The sequence below is a fragment of the Poecilia mexicana genome, unplaced genomic scaffold (assembly GCF_051168715.1).
Source record: "Poecilia mexicana isolate PSO_F unplaced genomic scaffold, ASM5116871v1 scaffold_22, whole genome shotgun sequence".
Classification (NCBI taxonomy): domain Eukaryota; kingdom Metazoa; phylum Chordata; class Actinopteri; order Cyprinodontiformes; family Poeciliidae; genus Poecilia; species Poecilia mexicana.
Window position 1 is genome coordinate 18,563,464 of NW_028263391.1, and position 19,602 is coordinate 18,583,065.

The 19,602-nt window shown below is 41.0% G+C and overlaps 1 protein-coding gene across 1 annotated transcript; it reads left to right on the plus strand.

The window, feature by feature from the left end:
* The first annotated feature begins 15,980 nt into the window (after positions 1-15,980).
* otx2b (orthodenticle homeobox 2b) lies at positions 15,981-18,832 on the plus strand. The gene is made up of 3 exons (XM_014987069.2): positions 15,981-16,552; positions 16,997-17,148; positions 18,041-18,832. Exons 1-3 carry the CDS (start codon positions 16,456-16,458, stop codon positions 18,662-18,664), a joined length of 873 nt encoding a protein of 290 aa, XP_014842555.1. The 5' UTR covers positions 15,981-16,455; the 3' UTR covers positions 18,665-18,832.
* Positions 18,833-19,602: the final 770 nt, after the last annotated feature.

Below are 19,602 nucleotides of genomic sequence, written 5' to 3' on the forward strand. Positions count from 1 at the left end.
GTTGTGTCGGTTTGACATCTATGACGTGACAGATTGAGCGACAGCGTGAGTAACTAATTGAGACAGGATGTAAGAAAGATCCTTGAAGCTTTGAGTAAGTCAAAGAGTGAGTATGTTGTCTCCCAGCACTCCCAGCCCACTCAAACACAAAACCTTAACCTGCCCAGGGCATCTCTATTAATGTTAACTAGCTTAGCAATTATTAATTTGGTCTAAGAAAGTTGCTTCCTGTGGTTCTTATTGAAGACAACGCTGTTAAACCAGTTTCTAAGTAGAAAATTTGAAAATAAGATGGAAATGTTGTCTTGGGAATCTGAACTCATTTAATTTCCAGCTGAGGATGTTCAAACTTGCTTTACCTTAGCTTCTTTTTAAGTAATACTTTATAATACTGAGTCAAAAATTATCCATTCCCTTGACTGATTTGGGTTTAAAATAATTTTTTACTCTTATCATTATGTGCTTTGTTACTGGAAGTAAAATTAACATTTTGGAGTTGTCCAGCAAGAGTTCTCACTTGAATATGTTAGGGAATCTGTGGAGCTAAAGATTAGGGTGATGGCAAAGACACCCTCCAATCTCAAAGACTTGGAGCTTATTTTACTTAATAAATCATCATAATTCCTGTGGAAACATGCAAAAAATATGGTCCGTAAAAAATAGTCTATAAAACAAACACTGAATATTGAGAAGGGTGTAAATAATTTTCAACATTGTTGTTATTTATTTTGTCCTTTACATTGTTTTTTTATCTTCCAGGAGATATCTGTCCCATTTCACTATACTCAATGTCTTTGTTGATAAGAATGTAAATTAATTCAATCTAAATCTGCCTGAGGTGTGAATAATTGTGAACTCAACTATAAGAGTGACATTCAATTAAGTCATCAATTATTAATTATGTGTGGTGGAGCATGTAGGCAGCACGTATGATTGACAGCGCTAAGACCCTCCTCCTGGCTCTGATTGGTTGTTTTTGATGGGGAGCTGTGTATTCATGCAGGTGTCAGTAGGATCACAGAGAGGAGCCAGAGGAGCTCGCCTTCTTGTTTGTCTCATATTGTACTGTAACATACACAGTGACAGTTTTAACATATATTTATAGAAATGACATACTGCAGCTTTAGCATGGATCGAGCCTTCATTATGTGAGATATCACTGGAGACACACAGGTTTCACCTTCTAGGTGTTAACTGTGCGAAGGAGCCAGGAATTAATCTGGGAATGACTTTCAACAGACTGTGTGCTGATTCCCTGTCCACACTTTGAATGAGCTAAGAAAAGCTGGGATTGTCGACACGAATTGTGAAATGTGCAGTTAATTATGTTCAGTTTTATGTTTTCTTTTCTAATCGGAACACATTGTTGAGATGGCCAGGGCGCCTTATCGCTCTTAACCTTGTATCAGTGCCGTAACCCCCTTCTCATTTCTTGCCCTCCAACTATTTAAATATGATTTTAACATAATAACAGGACTTTTAGCATCTTAGCGACTGCACCTTCTCCCAGAATCAGCTCAACTAATGGGATCTAATCTATACAATAATGGACATTAATATATATGCAAATCAGCTGCTGCTATATCTCTTCCGGGGGAGACAGTGCAAGTTTGCATACTCTTGTGTAGTTTCTGTCACGCGTGTCACTCAGTTTGTTAATTACTGTTAACACTGCTAAAATGCAAATATGCAGTTTTACAAAACACTGTAGCACTTGATTTCTTCAGTAATAATGTTCTGAGGAGAACAAGCCCCCTGCTCCCTTGAAGGTCCATCAGGCTGGGGGTTGTGTGGGGGGATTTAAAGCGTTGGGGGTTGAGGTTGTAGGTCGGCTGTTCAAAGCCACTCTGTGCATTGTTGGGCAGTAGAGGATTAGGTCTCTCCAGGCTGCAGAATTTGCTTTCTAATTAAAAAGGATAAGATGTAGAAAAATAGTGAGGGGCATTACTACTGTAGAAAAGAAAAGGGGGGAGGAAAAGTGCAATTCTGAAAAGAGGGGGTAGAAGGTTGTAGTGTCACCAGCAGTGCTTGATCACAAGACTTAGGAGAGTTACCAAGCTCCTTCTCTGAATCTCTTCAAGCATTTTTGTTCTGTGAAGTTGAGCCATGTAATTACTCCAACTCCTCTGAATCTAAAAACTTTTTAATGGCAGCTTTTCTCTTTGTGCCATTATAACCAAAGAAGTTTATTACTTGGTTGCTTTCTAATGTATGTTTTTGAATGGTTTAATAAAACAATATTTTACATTAAAATATGTTGAGCTTTTCTTTTCAGTTTTTTACTGTAAAATGTAAGGTTAAGTGGATCCTTACTGTACTTTGAGATTTAATAAAGGAATCATAATAAAGTGCAGTGATATAAAAAAAACAATAACAATAAATGAATGAAACTGTGAATTAAGAAAAAAATTAGGCAAACAAGATGTAAAATATTTTAAAAATCTCAGAAAAAGCTATGAAGAGACCAGAATGTGAAACAAACATGAACACAAAGAGGCAAATAACTAAAATAAAGTTTTAAAAAATGCTTACTGGTGGCTACTTTCTGATTGAATGGTTTTATGAGGATATCTAAATAATAACTATTGGATATGTGGTGTTTTGACTTAAGTGGTTAGTTTAGTGAAGCAGGAATTGGATGCATTTCCACATTATTCAAACATCTAATTTGAGCCACTTAAAGGTATAATGCTGAACCCGGGTGGTGCGCTCTGAGACCCAGCATGTGTTTTTTTTTTTAACTCCTTCACTCCATCGTCTACCCCTCCTTTTTTCTGTGCTGCTGTTTTGTTACCTTGTCCTCCAGCTGGGATCCAGCTCTCCACAGGCTCCTTCCACACTGCTCTTCAGCCTCTGCTTCCCTGAACCCTGGGAGGTTAACGACATGCCAACGAGATGCCAGTGGAGGACAAGCCCTTCACTGTCCTCCCCATTAACAGCAAACACAAGCTCTACAGATTCATGCTTGATCAATCTCCTTCAAATAGGCCAGCTGAAACTGAGCTTATTTCTTGTTAGTGTCTGATTTGATACCACCACCATTACTTTTTTTTCTTTTTTTTAACCAGGCTCCATGCAGTTCTCACCTTTTACTCCCAGGCAATCCGATCCTATTTGGAGTGTGTGACGAGAGCCATTCTCCATCACCTCACTGATCAAGAGCTCCCCCGTAAAGCAGACCCAAGGATGATCAGGTGAAGATTTGGGAAGAGGAGGGAGTGGGGCTTGTAGTGAAAGAATCTCCAGTGAGCCAAGGCGAAGATTAAACGGCAGCTAGCCACCAGGTCCTCCACCCCCCGCCTCAACTGCCCCTTTCTTCCCTCTGTGGTAACCTGAGGGGGAGCACCAGCGAGGGAAGAGCAGGGGAAGGCCAGCAGCACAGTGGTGGCTGAGCCATCTTGTCATCATAGCAGGACAAGCATTTTCAACCGTGTCCTCCGTACCCTCCCATCTTATTCTAGACACTGTGCTGCCCTCCACTGAAACCCATCAAAACCTCTCTGCTTGGCCCCCATCCCCACCCCTTGTTGGAAGAGTGCTCTCTGCTGGTGTCTTTTCTCTTTTAAAGGGCAGAGATGAGTCCCGGGCTCTGCGGTCCTTTCAGGCGTCCAAATTAATTTGCGTCTGGTCAGCAGCGTAAGCAGCACGGGGCTATTTGATGAGGGTGTAGGGCAATGACATGCACTGGCAGTCATGCCTTGATCTCTTGCTTTCTTTCCTTGTCACTTTCCCCCTCACCTCTATGCCAGATTCATGCCAGTCTTATCCGCATGGGTGCACCTCAAAACAAATCATACACCACTTAGTGGTCCAACTGAGAAACAATTCTTACAGGGTTCATATTTTTCGCATTTCATTAGGATTTTAAAGGAATAGACCAACATATGGTAGTCTGTAATTGTGAAGTGAAATCTGTGAAGATCATTTTACAAGACCTACCACAGATTCTCAATTTGATTTATGTCTAGACTTTAACTAGACCATTATAGAGCATATGAAGGCTCTTTACCTAAACCGTTCCCTAATAGCGTTTCCTTTAAGTTTAGGGTAAACATCTGACCCGATTTCATGTCTCACACATTTTTTTCCAGGGTTATCCTATACTTAACTCCATCCACCTTCAAAGTAGCTTTGCTTCCTTTCACCTGCTGAAGAAAAGCATCACACAGCGTTATAATGCTGCCATTACCATGTTTTACCAGAGGATTTGTTGTTGTTTTTTCCACTCATGACCCTTTGCATGCTCGCTAAAAAGTTCAGTTTTAGTCCTGCCTGATCAGAGCACCATGGTCTTAATTACATCTCCTATATGGCTTCTGGCAAACTGCGAGCATGTTTTCTTAAACCACTGTCTAAAAGTATTTTTTCCCCTCTCTTTTACTAAGGTGAGATTTATGATGTCTATGACCAATAGTTGTGCTGTTAACTCCAGTAACGACGTGCCAACGAGCCTGAGCTTTGGTCGCTCCTGCAGAGTTACCACCAGGTTATTGGATGCTTCTTTGTTTGCTGCTCCTCTTGCAGAGCAACAAAACAAACAGCAGATATCTCCTCATTCATGTCTCGGTGGGTTTCCAGTTTTCCCATGCTCTTTCATCTACAGATGATCAATTGAACACTGAGATATTCGGAACTTGAGATATTGCTGTATGACTCAACTTTGCTCTAAACATTTTCCTCCCTGTCTGCCTGTTGTCTTCCTTGGTGTTCGTGATGATCCCATTTCTTCACTAATGTTCTCTAGCAAACCTTTTGGAACCTTATGCTATAATTTTACTACATTCCTCGTGCTTATATTACAATTAGGCAATTTTATTTAAGCACATGATAGTAAAAGGGACCGATTGAGAATTCATGCCACACTTTTTAGATTTCTGCTTGCAGAAAAAAAAAACACACACTTCACAGTTAATCGATGGTTTACATTGATTTATAACATTGAATCCCAATATAATACACTGATGTCTGTGGCTGTAACATAAATATTTTTTTTGTTTGTTTGTTTGTTTTTTTTTGCTCACATCTTGTCCTGGAAACAAACAAAAGAAAATTGCTAACCATAAAATGTATTGTTCTAAATAAGGATGCACTTCAATGAGCCATTTCTGAAAATCCCCACTGCTAGTTTTCTGATCAATACCTTGAGAACAGATCCGTTTCATAATAATGAACAGGCAAAGGACATCTACAAAACACCACTCCCTTCGTTCCACTAATGGATGTCAGAGTGAACTTCATGCAATTTGACATGCATTTGAAGTTGTGATCCAAAAAGAAGAGCACTGTTAATGCCTAATTAGCACCATTAAATAATAAAGCAACTTAGACTAATAATTACTGCATGTAGCCATTCTACTACTCTCGCTGACAATTAACCTTCCTCAACTGGTGAGTTACAACTCGAGCAAATCCTGTTATCAGCAAATATAGCACATGGCACGCACGCATACGCGTTTCAAACAGCACTCAAGGAAATCTGTGTCGTGTTGACGGTCGGAAAGCAGAGCAACAAAACAAACAGCAGATATCCCCTCTCAGTAAACACCATCCATCCCCTCATATACAGTGTCTTACTGGTGGCTTAGAGGGGGTGGGCAACCAACTTTAGTTGCTTGTTGTGAATGTCATCAAACTACTTGCGTTTACGCCGGCTTAATATTTCCGTGACGACGTCTCTTTAAACACACAACTAAGAACTCGGGGGGGGGGGGTATCAGTCCAGTTCCTATTCAGGGTGTAGTTTTTAGCTGTCTGTCACAGTTTTAGACAGCAAAGAGAGTTGCTGGTGTTTAAGAGACATGCAGCAGTGCTGGAGAACATCACAAAGGTCTCTTCTGACCAATGTTCAATGACAGTCCTGATCAGGTCTGTGATATTAAATCACTGGAGCCAAAAACAAGATTACCTTTGAGACAAAACAAAGGTGAAAAGGTTCTGGACTGAGCATTCTCTCGAAATCTCTCTCCCTCATCCCAGTTTGGCATCACTTGGCTCAATGCCCACTCACATTGTGTGGACGGCCTTGCCACTGTTGCCATGGGGATGTGTGGACCTGCACAGGCCTTGAAGGCAGAACGGCCTGATGGTGAGGTGGGGGTTATCGTCAGCAGCAGACCACTTCGGGCCGTCATCCAGAGGCCTGAGCGCAGGGGAAGCAACCCCCTCTCATCCCTGCAGGGCTTCTCTCCCGGGGGGACACTGCCGCTGTTTCAAACTCAACCGAGGATATGAGACGGCGCTTCGGTGTGTTCGCTGGGGGTCAGCTGCCTGACTCCCATAAGCCTGGGACAGACGGGGTGGGCTTGAGTGGGAAGGGGCCAGGAGAGGCTAGCTGGACGGTAGCCCAGCGCGGTGACTGCCTGTCTGCCCAGGCGCTGGGCCACACTGCCACTCCTCGCTGGGCTCGTGCCCCTGCTCTTGGGTTTCAAAGAGATGTGATTGGGGGGAGGGGGGACTGGCTTTCCCTCGTCTTTACAGGATCCCAAAGACTCCCCTCCACCATCACCTCAGACAGTTTCTTACTCCCACTCTCTCTCTCAGCCCCCCAAATGCTCCTCCAACAGCTTTTCTGCTTCAGCCGTGAACCCTCTCACACTGTGCCATTCCCACCACTGTTTACTTACATTTTGGAGAAGAAAGGGGGAAGGTTGAGCTGCTGCACTGCACCCATCTGCCCCATGTCTTTCCATGCTGTGGACCATGATGCTGCAGCATGGCTCTCTGGGTGCCATAAAGACTTTGGCAAGTGGTCTGAGGCCTTCGACCGAGCCTCCCTTTGTACTCTGTGCCTCACACCGATGCCCACCATCTGATTGCAAAACTCACACATCAGTATTCTGGGTTAGACATGAGAAGGAAGCAGGGCAGATGTATTAGAAGTCAAATTTGTTCTTTCAGAACGTTGATGAGGTGGAGAAAGATCCGAGTCAGAATTGGTGCCACGGTGTCTGTGAGGCCACCAGCTACTGGCGCATCATCAGTAAGTATCCTGCGAACCTAAAATGACACTGACAGGCTGCGTTTCACTTGGCTGAGGCCTCTGTTCCTCCTGCTCTCTGTCTAGGTTGCTCTCTTCATTGCTCGCTGCATGACATTTCTCTGGCAGGTCCTCTGGTGAAATTCTTCCCCTCCTGGTCTCAGCATTCCCGCGGCCCTCCTCCCCGCCTAGGCAGAGTACGGTGGCTCGGGTAGGGTGGGACGTTGCCCCCACCTCCTCTCCAAAGCAGGTCCAGAGCTACAGCCTCTACAGCAACCCTCAACGCATTCCTGTACCCACTAACCAGTCCCCCCAGCAACCAGGAGAGAGGTGAAGGAATGAGAGAGGAAGGCTGAGTGGCTGTTTTTATTTTACCAGCTGGAGTCCTATACTGCTTAAGATCACAACAAACTCTGACAGAAAGTTGTCATTCACACAGTCTTCACTGTTTTACTTTTTTTATTATTTCTTTTTACTCTTTGAAAATGAGTTAATGTGATATAACGCATGAAAGAGAACAATGGTGTCCCTTAATATTCTAACGAGCTAACAACAGCAAACTTGTATGTATTTGTAGGGTAGACCCACACAAAGTAGCAAATGTTTGTTCAGGAAAGGAAAATGATACTTCATCTTTAAAAATGTTTTTTTTTTTATGTTCTTGGCTTCCGTCAGTCAATAGTTTGTTGAAACCCATTCCTCTGATGGGAGGAGGTCCCAGTTGAGAATCTGATAAAGGGATTGTATCTCCCTTCGAGGCGAGGAAAACTTTGGGTTCCCCCAGAATAAGTGAAGCTGAGAAAGATGTCTGGATTGCCTTTCTGGACCTGTTACCCCAAGAACCTAATCTCTGATAACTGAGAGAAAATGGATGAATGAATGCACGGCTGTCTGGATGAAGTCAACTGGTTGCACAGGTTTTAATTTATAGCCATTTCTTCTTGTATTACCACAGCTTGTGATAGTCTATCACAAAAAATCCCAGTATAATTCAACAAGGTTTCTTGTAGCAAATCATGAGTATGGATACATTTAGCAACTTCTCCACATCTCATCCCTTTTCTCTGAGGTTTGACAGGATGGAAATGATGCTCTGTCTGTCCAAATCTGCTCCTGGACAGCTCAAGTTAGCAACAGGACAGGAGCCGGACTGTCCCCTCCTCTGCTCCCTCCCTCTTATCCCCCAAGCAGAGCCAGACGCTGTGTTTACTCTCCTAATTACAGGGGAGGGGCCGGCTGACAGGCGAGCCATCACAGATTCCCCGCAGGCCCAGAGGGCTGGGAACCCTGCAAACACCCACCGCTGTCTCCCGAATGTGACGGCGATGTCCAACTGTCAAAGGGGGAGCCTTCACTGGCAAAACCCGAAGGCCCAAAGAGAGATATTAAAGACATGAGAGGAATTGGCAGAGCTGGCACTGACAGGGGACTGCGCTTGAGAAGTCGAAGTCGGGAGCTGGGGGCATCGCCAAAGTGTCATTCAAAGCGAAGTGGGTTTTGGACAGGGCACAAGTGCCGATTCTCGCATACATACACACACACACCCTGATTTCTCTTGCTCTTATCGAGTTACATACACCAGACCACAAGAGTTCGGATACCAAAATACACTTAGTTTTAATTCTGGTCAATATTTGACTTATTTAACTGTGAAGACTGTGGACACCCTGGTTAACGGCATGTTAATGGATTTTTAAGAGAATAAACTTGTACATAAATCATTTTTAGTGCAAGAGATCCAAATAACTAAACGTTGGTCTCCTCTGACCAGACTATATTCTCCCAATCTCTTTTGGCTTTTCCAAAGTTTCTGCATCAAGCTTCCACCAAGGTTCGGCATGCTTTTATTTCAGCAGTGGAGTCTTACGCAATGAGTCTGTATAGAAGGCTTAGTGGTTGAGTCCAGTACTTGATATTTTCATGGAAAACCTGTTTCTACTGTTTTCAAGTCATTCTGAAGCGCTCTGCAAGAGGATCTTGGCTCTTGGACAACTCTTCTTGTTATTCTTTTGACTCATTTGGAGGAAATCCTCTGAGGAGTCCCCGCTGTGGCTGGTTTTTGGTGAATTGATGCTTGTATCCCTTCTGAATAATGGTCCCAATGGTGCTCACTGTAGCATTCAGATGTTCAGAAATACATCTAAACCAACTACAGTCAGTATGTTCAGCAATAATGAGGTTGCAAAAGTCTTGAAAGAGCTCGTTGCTTTTACCCATCATGGAAGGATTCATGTGTGGTATCATGGTAACGAGAAACCTTTTTCATATATCATCAGTAAGGACTAAACCAGTTATTAATGCTGACAGATTTCATTTATTTTCTTGGCTTTCTTTGGCTTTGTCATTTCCATTTTGTGTCCTATATTGCACACAAAAAGTTGTTTTAATTTGTTGTTCTACTTTTTCACACATAACAATACATGGGCTAATTTGTTTTGATTTCTCTGCTGGATTATTTGTTGGCATGTTCAGTTTTTTTCAATAATATATCATCCAATAAGAGGATTGTAGCTTTTTTTTTTTTTTTTTGTTGGAGGAGGGTCCTAGGATAGTTGTGACCTTATCACATATTCAGGTCACATAAACTAAATATTTTAGAAAAAAGGTTAAAAACCACAGAATGCACTGCATCTCAACCCCTCCTCAGTTCCCTGCAGGCAGCACACACCTCACCCCTGGGAGGCAAGACAAGAAAACCTCTCGATGAATCATGAATACTCACAGTTGTGTGACCATTTCAAAAAATTTATTATGGGGATTACACACAAAATCGCACAATGTAACATTTTTCAAATGTGTCGTGAATGCCTCCAAGAATCCAATTCAAATCCTAGGTTGCCAAATAAGCCTGAACAAATCCCCCTTGCATTGAGTTCTTCCTGCTTTGAAGACTGGGAAGGTCCGGTCTGCAGGGCAGGTTTTACCACGCCGTGCAGCCTCCTCAGAGCACACAGGAAGAGGGGCTACTAATGGTGAGAGAGAGGGACAGAGTAAACCTTCAACAATAGCAGCAACAATGGTTTTTCGCATTGAAGTTTAATTGCAAAACCAGTCACAGTCAATTAATTATGTTTCAGTCACAAGCAATTACAGAAAAAAAAAACTGTTTAAGAGTTTTAAAGTTGAACATTGAAAGGACGTTTTCATGCAAAGCTTCCTTCAGACGGTTCTCATAAGTGTGAGTCTCGCTCTGCTTGTTTGTCTCTGTCACACCGTCTTGACCTTGGCTTCTAGTGGACGTCGACTGTGTTCACTGCTTCAACTTGTTTGTTTGCAAACTCCTGCATAAACACAACACAAGCAATTAGGGCAGTAATTGAAGAAGTGTGCCATATTAACAGAAGAACCCAACTTGGTAAACACAAACAGGTCCCACATTTAAACACATCCTAGACATTAATAGAAAAGCATCCACTTTTTATTATTTTCATTTTTTTTAAGTGAACATTGCAAGCAGTGGATATGCTTGATGTACTTAATGTGGAAACATTATGTCTGTATACTGGATGCCTGCACTCGGCTGTGCCAGTAAACTCTCCTCAAACAAACACTGAAAAGAGTTTTTTACCCCATTAATCCTTGGGGAGGGGGCTTGGTGCATCCTGATGACCTCTGGGGTCACTTGCATGTTACATTACACAAAGGTTCAGCTTCTTTAAGATAAGGTAACTCAGCAGGATAAACTCTTTATTGGAACTTTACAAAGATCATTTAAAGCAACAGTTTAATTTATCCATCAAACTTTGAAGGCTGATCAAATATAAGTTCAGACAAGATTCCGTCTTATTCTACATCTGCATTAAATCAGTCAGTAGATAAACATATAAGTTTTCAAAATGTTAAGAATTATGAAAAATATATATGGATTGAGGTTTTTGGAGACAATCAACACTTTTTTTTACTACTAATAAGCATGATAACCTCCACATACCATTACTGTTAATGCATAACGCAGCTGTTTGCTCTTGCACACAATCTTGTGGCATGTTATAGTTACAAATTAACCCATTAACATTATTAATGGGATTAAAAACCATCTATCTATCTATCTATCTATCTATCTATCTATCTATCTATCTATCTATCTATCTATCTATCTATCTATCTATCTATCTATCTATCTATCTATCTATCTATCTATCTATCTATCTATCTATCTATCTATCTATCTATCTATCTATCTGTCTTTCTTTCTTTCTTTCTTTCTTTCTTTCTTTCTTTCTTTCTTTCTTTCTTTTCCCTCTGAGCATCTTAGATACTCTAAGTTCCACAAATATGACTCTAAATTATCCAGTAACAGAAGAAAAAAAATTCCAAATTATAATTATATAAATGATTTGTTAGATTTTTTTTTTTTTTTTAAAGATTATAATATATTGAACCAACACATTCCTCATATGCAGCCATGCGAATATCTGTCAGGGCTGCAGAAAACGGTTGAAAGAGATGAAAGCTGCCTGGGAGGTAATAAAAAAGGCAGGATGTTAGATTTATTCTATTTTATTTTTGTATGCAAGAAAATTTATATTAATGCACTACTTTCAAGATGTAGAGGTTTTCTTCTTATTTAATTTTAAAACTACACATCTAATTATTCCATAAAATGCTGATTACTTCAACTGACGCACAGTGCAAAGAGAGGGAGAAGGGGGCTGTCTGCCTGCAATTATCCAATCTGAAAATGTGATGTTTTTTTTGGGGAGGGGGGAGCGGGGGGGTTCTTCTTCTTCCTTTCAAGACTATCAAACAGGGGGTCAAACAGGCAAGCCTGCGCGGTGAGTTTCCAAAGATGCGTGGCCGCGCATTAACAGGCGGAAATCACAGGTTGGAGCGGCCCGGTGGAAAAAATCCTCGCCCTCAGGTTGAGTGCAGCGCAGGCGGAGATAAAAGCCGCTCGTCGTCAATTAGCCGGGAGTCAGTGGGAGCGCAGCCCGCCGCAGGCGCTCCGCCGCTTCTCCCTTTAAACGTCCTTTTAAGATACAAAGTCCCCGCGGAGGGGCCTCGCTTTGCACTTTAATAATTTATTTAGCGATTTTAAACGGTGAGATGCGGCAGATAACAGCATCAGACATCATCATTCTCCACGCTGCAGTTTGAATACGTCTCGCATTAGGATCCATTACCATGCAGCTGCTATAATGAAGCGGCCCGGAAGAAGGCATTCTGCATATAGAATGTATTTTTACATTAAAATGAAAAATATATGTCCGAGTTGTTTGAGACATCGGGAGTTTATAAAGTGGTTTGAAAGAGGTAAATATGTGCGTTCTGACTGAAACTTCATCCAGGTGTGGAAAAGTTACAAAAAGTTGTGAAAAGAAAAGCTGTCAGCTACTTAAAATTTGTGGCTAATATTATTTCAAGGATAAATAATATTTTGCATTTGTACACTGCAGTATTCGTTGGATCCAGCCCACACTGTTGACGATAAAGTTGGGATATATTTTATTTCCTCTTTTTGTTGTGTTTTAATTTCCACCTATGTTTTAAAATCAAATACAATTTTAGAAAATACACACTTTTAAAAAAAATACTTTACATTGTCAAAGTAATTTTAGAGGAAAAGATAAAATATTATATTACGACTTGGGCAACAAACACCATCTGTCTATATTCTTCAACAAATCAAACAAAATGAACCCGTACGTCATTTCCGCAGTTTAGTGTATATTTTACCAATTATTAAACAACTGCATGTTTTTTTAATTATTATTATTATTTTGGTTATTGTTTTTAATTGATGTATCAGTGTATATTCCATTTACTGTACAATGTAAATCTCAACACTATATCCAAATTACCAAATTAATGGAAAATTAAAGAGTTTGCTTTTGTTGAAGTCAATGATAATTTTGAAAAAGATACAATAAAAGAAAAGCATAAAAAGGCAAAGACTCCTACCTGCATGTGGTGCAGCTTTTCCCACCAGCAAAACTTTTCTCTGCTTCTCAGATCCAAGACAAATCCAACTTCTGGATATCTGAACGCACCTCCTCCGATCGAAATCTGTCAAAAGAAATGTCACTGACTTTATGAAGTTTGTTCTGGGTGTGTGAGCTGCGTTGTGTGCAGCTCTGGGTGAAAAGCATTCCTCCCAGCTGTCACGACACCTTTGACTCTGGCCCTTTCCACAGGAGCCACGCAGGAAGAGGGAGAAGAAGAGAGAGGGAGAGAGAGGGAGAGGGATGCAAATGACAAATGAGTAAAAAAAAAAAAAAAAAATCCACGCTCTGCCTGTGTTTATAAATCTAAATCAATATTCAAATCTGTTTGAAGGGAGCGGGTGTGTCCGTGCAGACGCTGCAGAGAGAGCGAGTGTGTGTGTTTGTGTGTGAGAGAGAGAGAGAGAAGGAGAGAGAGAGAGAGGGTGTGTAGGTGTGTGTGAGGGAAAGAGATGGTGTGTGTGTGTAGGTGTTAGAAAAAGCCTCTTAAGGATGATACATTTACCAAGCCGTGACAAAAACCCTCAGCATGTTATTTTGAGATGGGCACACAGGTTCAAAAACGTAAGTGACGCAAAGGAGGATTTTCTTTGTCCCTCAGAGACTGTTGGTGCTCAAAATATAACATCTGTTCTAGACAGTCAGGATAATTAACCACGATTATTATTATTATTATTATTATTATTATTATTATTATTATTATTATTATTATTATTATTATTATTATTATTATTATTAAAGAGGCCTACCTTAATAAATAAGGTAACATCAAGAGATTCAGCCGGGTCCCTTTCTCCGACTTCTTCCATCGTCTGTCCTCACCTGGATATCCATCCCAGATGAAACCCCACCAGCTCCTCGGTCTGATCCCCGGTGCATTTCGACGCAGGCCTGCAAGATCCTCAGACTGGCTGGCTCTGCGGACCGGAGGACAATTTAAAGGAAATAAGTCGCTCTAAATCCCCCCTTTTTTCTGCGACGCACTGGAATGTGAGAGCCCAGCAATAGATCCCCTCCCTCCTACTTTTTTACCCTTCAGATTAGTCCCTCTTTTATTTAAAATTTCTTGTTTGATTAGATTTTTTAAAAACACACACACATTTCCATCCTTCTGTTGAATCAGATATTTTTCAGATAGCAATAAGACTGCGTCTGATCGGTGCATCTGCATAAAACGTCACCTTCTGCTCTATTTGTTGGAAACTCTTCATAGTCAGTCTTTATATGAAAGGTTTCTCTCCTCTTTCTCTCCATGATATAAAGTAACTTGTGGTAAAAGAATAAATAAACATTAACAAAGTCTGGTGTCATCATCCACCGGCATACAGTTTACTTCCCTTCAGCGCAGCCTCTCTGAGGTGGGATGGGGATGCTGTCAGTCGTCCTCTCGCTGCCATTGGCTGAGGACCGTGCGTCAAAAAAAAAAAAAGTAGCTGGAGACGTTTGTTCCCCGAAAAAAAAAGAAAAGAAAAGAAAAAAAAAGTGACGGGGGGAATGGGAGGAGGGGTGGCGGGGCTTCCCACCAGTGTGAGAGACGGAGACAGAGAAGGACCTCAGCTCAGTTCTGCGGGCTCCCCATTGGCTGGCGGTTTGTACAAAATCTAACTCAAACCACTTCAGTCTGAACAAATCCTAAAGGCGCACACGCAGCCTCCTCCGCAGCTCCACCGCCGCCTTTAGCGTCATTTCAGAGCCCGATGCTGCGCTCATCGCTCAACTTTTATCTGTGCTGTTGTTCTCATCAGCTGGCTGAGGGAGGTTGCTCCTGCTTGGTTTTTGGAGATTTTGTGTATCGGACTCGTTGACTTCTGCGCAGTTTTTTTTCTTTTGTTATTTCCTTCAAACAGAGGAAGCAAGAAAAAAAGAAGCAAATTCTACACCTAAATGCCAGGGTAAGTTATTATTATTATTATTATTATTATTATTATTATTATTATTATTATCCAAAATAAATAATGATTAATTAAAAAGGTCAGTGTTGTACAACAGATTTTTTTGTACTTTTTTCTTTATTTTGTTATTTATTTTTTGTTTTGAGCAACAGTATTTTAGGTCAGGTTAGAGAAGAAGAAGAAGAAGAAGAAGAAGCATAAAGCACATCCAGCAATCGTCGATCAAAACAAATGTAAACGATTAATTTAGTTGGGGGGTTTTTTATCCCTGAAATCGATTTTCATTTTGTTTTTCATTTTATTTTTAATTGTTAAGTTCATTATATTAATTTGTTTTATTTGCATTTATTTTATTTGTGGCATCTGTGCTAAGCAAAGTTCCTATTTTGAAAAAATAAAATAATCACAATTGTTGTTTGTAAAATTTTAACATAAACAAAATAAGAATGGAAGATTAATCTACTGAAAACTATAATACTGATGATAGTACATTTAAGGAATATGAAGAAAAAATCCGGGGCCTCTTGCGCCTCCTGCGACTGCAGAAATAAATAATTCAGCAGCCAATAAACCAACATGTCACTTTTAATATCTTCAACCTGCTTCTTTACCGAAAGCACGTGGATGCGAAGTTACTAATTTTATTTTTAACTTAGATAGAACGAGGAGGGGAAAATCAGTACATACTTTAATCTTAAAATCAAACTGTATTTAATTTTCAGGCTTTTTTTTTTTCGAGCCTGCAGAAGCTCAAGCTGGTTGCCACTTGAATTACCACCTTAATTCATCAGCAGCACTACATTTATCATAATTATTCGTTGGACGAGCGGGTAATTATTATTATCGAGCGAGTGTAGGAGAGCAACTGGTTGACGGGCTGGTGTGTGTTTAAGTGTGACAGATTGGGATGAGGGGGTTAAAACCGTTGGATAGAGAGGGAGAAGATGCAACTAATCAAGAGGCACAGTGGGGATAGCGGGTGGCGGAGGGTCACTGGAGTCGAAGTGACAACGATCGCGTTTACTAGACAACATCACAGCGCGGATTTAAGAGCCGCCACAGTCACATGTTCACTGAGGAGGCATATGTGCTCTTTTTTTTTTTTCCTGTGGATTAATCCAATTTAAATGCAGAGCTGTGTTGAACATTGTCAGAAAATTAAAGCATTTAAAGCGAACCCTACTTTTTTTTCTGTGGATGAGTCTATATAATTTGTCCACGTGAATTAAAAACAAAGAGATATTCATTTCAGACATAATCAACTTCCAGTTTTTCACTTAACTGTCTAAACAAGCAATAACGAGTTCAATTAAATTTCTAAGTGACTTGTTGCAGCTCTGATGCCCGTGCTTTGTTTCCCTTCATTGGAGGGGGGCGCGGGGGTCGTATAGTGGTAGGGGCAGCTGGAGGTGCGTTGGAAGCTTTGTGAGAAGCGACGTGGGTCTTTGGACAACAAACACGCTGTAAACTGAGCTAATATACGTGCAGGGGGGAAATAAAGCTCACATCTGCTCTCTGTTATTTTGGAACAGGTACCCGGTGTAACACGGAGCCCACGGAGATCAGAGAGGACACGAGGGGCGCCTTCGGAGCGACATCAGTTTTCAAAATTTTCTCCAACTTCAGCCCTCAGACAAACATTAGCATGATGTCGTATCTAAAGCAACCACCTTACACAGTCAATGGCCTGAGCTTAACAACCTCCGGGATGGACCTTTTGCATCCATCAGTGGGTTATCCAGGTGGGTTTCGGTTTGTTTTTCTTTTTAACTTCAGCAATGCAAGTTTTCTTCAAATGCACGTTTTACCTTCAAAACAATTAAAGCACTCTGACGTAAACAATAATAATACACCCAATATGTATTTTTCCCCTCCTGTTTGACAAATTGGTCGATTCTGAAAACAGAACACTTCAATATTAAATCTACATTGTACTACATTCTATTTAGAAAATTAGTAATTCTGTATTTAAATTTTAATATTTAACTATTTTTTTAAAAATAATTATCTACTCTATTTGAAAGCTTGCACTCATTATGAACGGTTTGTGTGTAATTACGCACACAAAAACAAAACGTGCGTTTAGATTATTTCAGTCGCAAATTAACATTTTAGTTGGGTGCTATGCATCTTATTCACATCCGTAGGCAGTGTTAAGTGAATTAATATGTCTGTTTTGCCTGCAGCCACGCCACGAAAACAGAGGCGAGAAAGGACTACTTTTACGCGCGCACAGCTCGACGTTTTGGAGGCGTTGTTCGCCAAAACCAGGTACCCGGACATATTCATGCGCGAAGAAGTGGCGCTGAAAATCAACTTACCTGAGTCCAGAGTACAGGTGAGAAAACAAACGAATCTATGGTGGAAGAAAAACTATTGCAGTATTTCATAATTGTTTTCAATAATAAGTTACTCTGCCATATTTAAGGTAACATATTCTGTAAATGTCTGCAAATAACTGTTAGGGATAATTAAAAATAATAATTTGCACTCATTTGACATCTTGTACCATAAACACAAGGGATGAAATTCAAATGTTAGTGACATGAGGTAGAAACATGTGTTCTAAATTGGGCAATAGATGTGTTAATTTATTATTAAAATGTAACAACATTTATTTATGTCTATCTTCGTAATTATGAATAACAACAGTGTCTGTAGACAACAAGATTTTGTGTTTTACTTGTTTATAGAGAAAATAATTGTATTATGTTTCCACTCTTCTTTTTTAAAGATTTAATTAACTTCATTTTAGCTTAATGTCTAGGAAATAAACAATAATAAGTTTGATATAGAAATGCTAAGTTTATAATGTATCATGTTATAAATTATGAAGACAAAACTATCTTTTGGCTACATAATTTATTATTTTTGTTCTTCCCCTGCATTTGGGGGAAATGTATAATTTAGCTCCCTGCTACTTTTATTGTCACTATTTTATTTTTTTATTAATTCTCATTTATATAACTTAAATGGAAAACAAAACACAGATTTATTATTTAGAAATAAAAAAGAAACAAAGAAATAGAAAGATTCCAGCAATGTTTGTCAAACTAAATTTAGTGAAAGCATAAGCCTTTGTCTACTTTTATAACAGGTTTAGGTGGGATCACCAATATGCGAATAAAATCTGTTTTGTTTTATTTGTTTTGTTTTTTTTTGGGTTTTTTTGTTGTTGTTTTTGTTCCATTTTTTAAATTATAATTTCCCTTTCTATCTTACCTCTAAAGGTTTGGTTTAAGAACCGGCGGGCCAAGTGTCGCCAGCAGCAGCAACAACAACAGAACGGCGGACAAAACAAGGTGCGACCCCCTAAAAAGAAAAGTTCCCCAACCAGGGAGGTGAGCTCGGAGAGCGGGGCCAGCGGCCAGTTCACGCCCCCTACTAGCACCACTACAGTCCCCGCCATCTCCACCAGCACCGCCCCGGTGTCCATTTGGAGCCCCGCGTCTATTTCTCCTCTCTCGGACCCCCTGTCTACCTCCTCTTCCTGCATGCAGCGGTCCTACCCCATGACCTACACTCAGGCCTCGGGCTACAGCCAGGGCTACGCCGGGTCGACGTCCTACTTCGGGGGCATGGACTGCAGCTCTTACCTCACTCCGATGCACCACCAGCTGTCGGGGCCCGGCTCGACTCTCAGCCCGATGAGCACGAACGCCGTCACAAGCCATCTGAACCAGTCTCCGGCGTCCCTCTCTACCCAGGGCTACGGGACGTCCGGCCTGGGCTTCAACTCCACGGCAGACTGCTTGGATTATAAGGACCAAGCGGCGTCATGGAAGCTGAACTTCAATGCCGATTGCTTGGATTATAAGGATCAAACATCCTCATGGAAATTCCAGGTCCTGTGAACAGAGCAGTGACGATCACATGAGACGCAGTTCAGCCATCCTTCAATAAAACTCAACATCAGACTGGTTGAGCCTGGCTGCGCTCTCCTTTTTTTTTTCTTTTTATCCCGGTGGTCTTCGGTACTCCTAAAGGAGAGGTTTAATTTATTTTAGCGCTGGCATATAGATTCCCCCCCTCCCCCCCTTTCATTCACAACTTGTAGCCCCTCAGCCACCTCTATCATTGCGTGCCTCTGTGCGTTAAAACACCTGTTGAGGACAACCGCAGCCACGGAACTAAAACTTCAATGAGTCCTGCTGAAGTGCAGACCTCTTTAAAAAATGAACCTGCTGGCAGAGAGACATGAGGATACTGTGTGGACATGGATGCACTACTTTATTTAAGAAAAAGTGTTTATAAGGAATCAATATGTAGTTTCTAAGAGACAATCAGTGTGCGTCTTAAATAAATGGTACATAGGTGTTTTTTTTATCTGTGATATAGCCTTCGAAACTGTGATCTGTTGTATTGTATGCAATTTGTGAGCCCCCTCTCGCATCAGACTCTCTGCTGTGATTTTAATAGATTTTTAACTTTTTTGGGACAAAAATTGAGCTAAAAGTAAAATTCAAAGTGAGACAGAGACGAGATTTTTTTTTTCTTTTTTTTTCTGCAGGCACATTATGGAGGGTTAGGCCATACTGGAAAAGACTCTCAGCTGCTTGCTCCCCCCCCCCAACCCCCCACCCCTCTACTGATCTGATTGTGGATCCTTCTCTCGGTCCCCCAAAGAGAGTGTGACCTCACCGCTGAAAAGACATGAATAAAGATCCTGTGGGCTTACTCTTCTACCAAAAATACATATGTGTGTGCGTGAATGCGTGTGTGTGTATCTCAGTGTGAAGAAAAAAAAAAAAAAAAGAAACAGCTGTGATTGCTTTTCCAAGCAGGTTTGAGT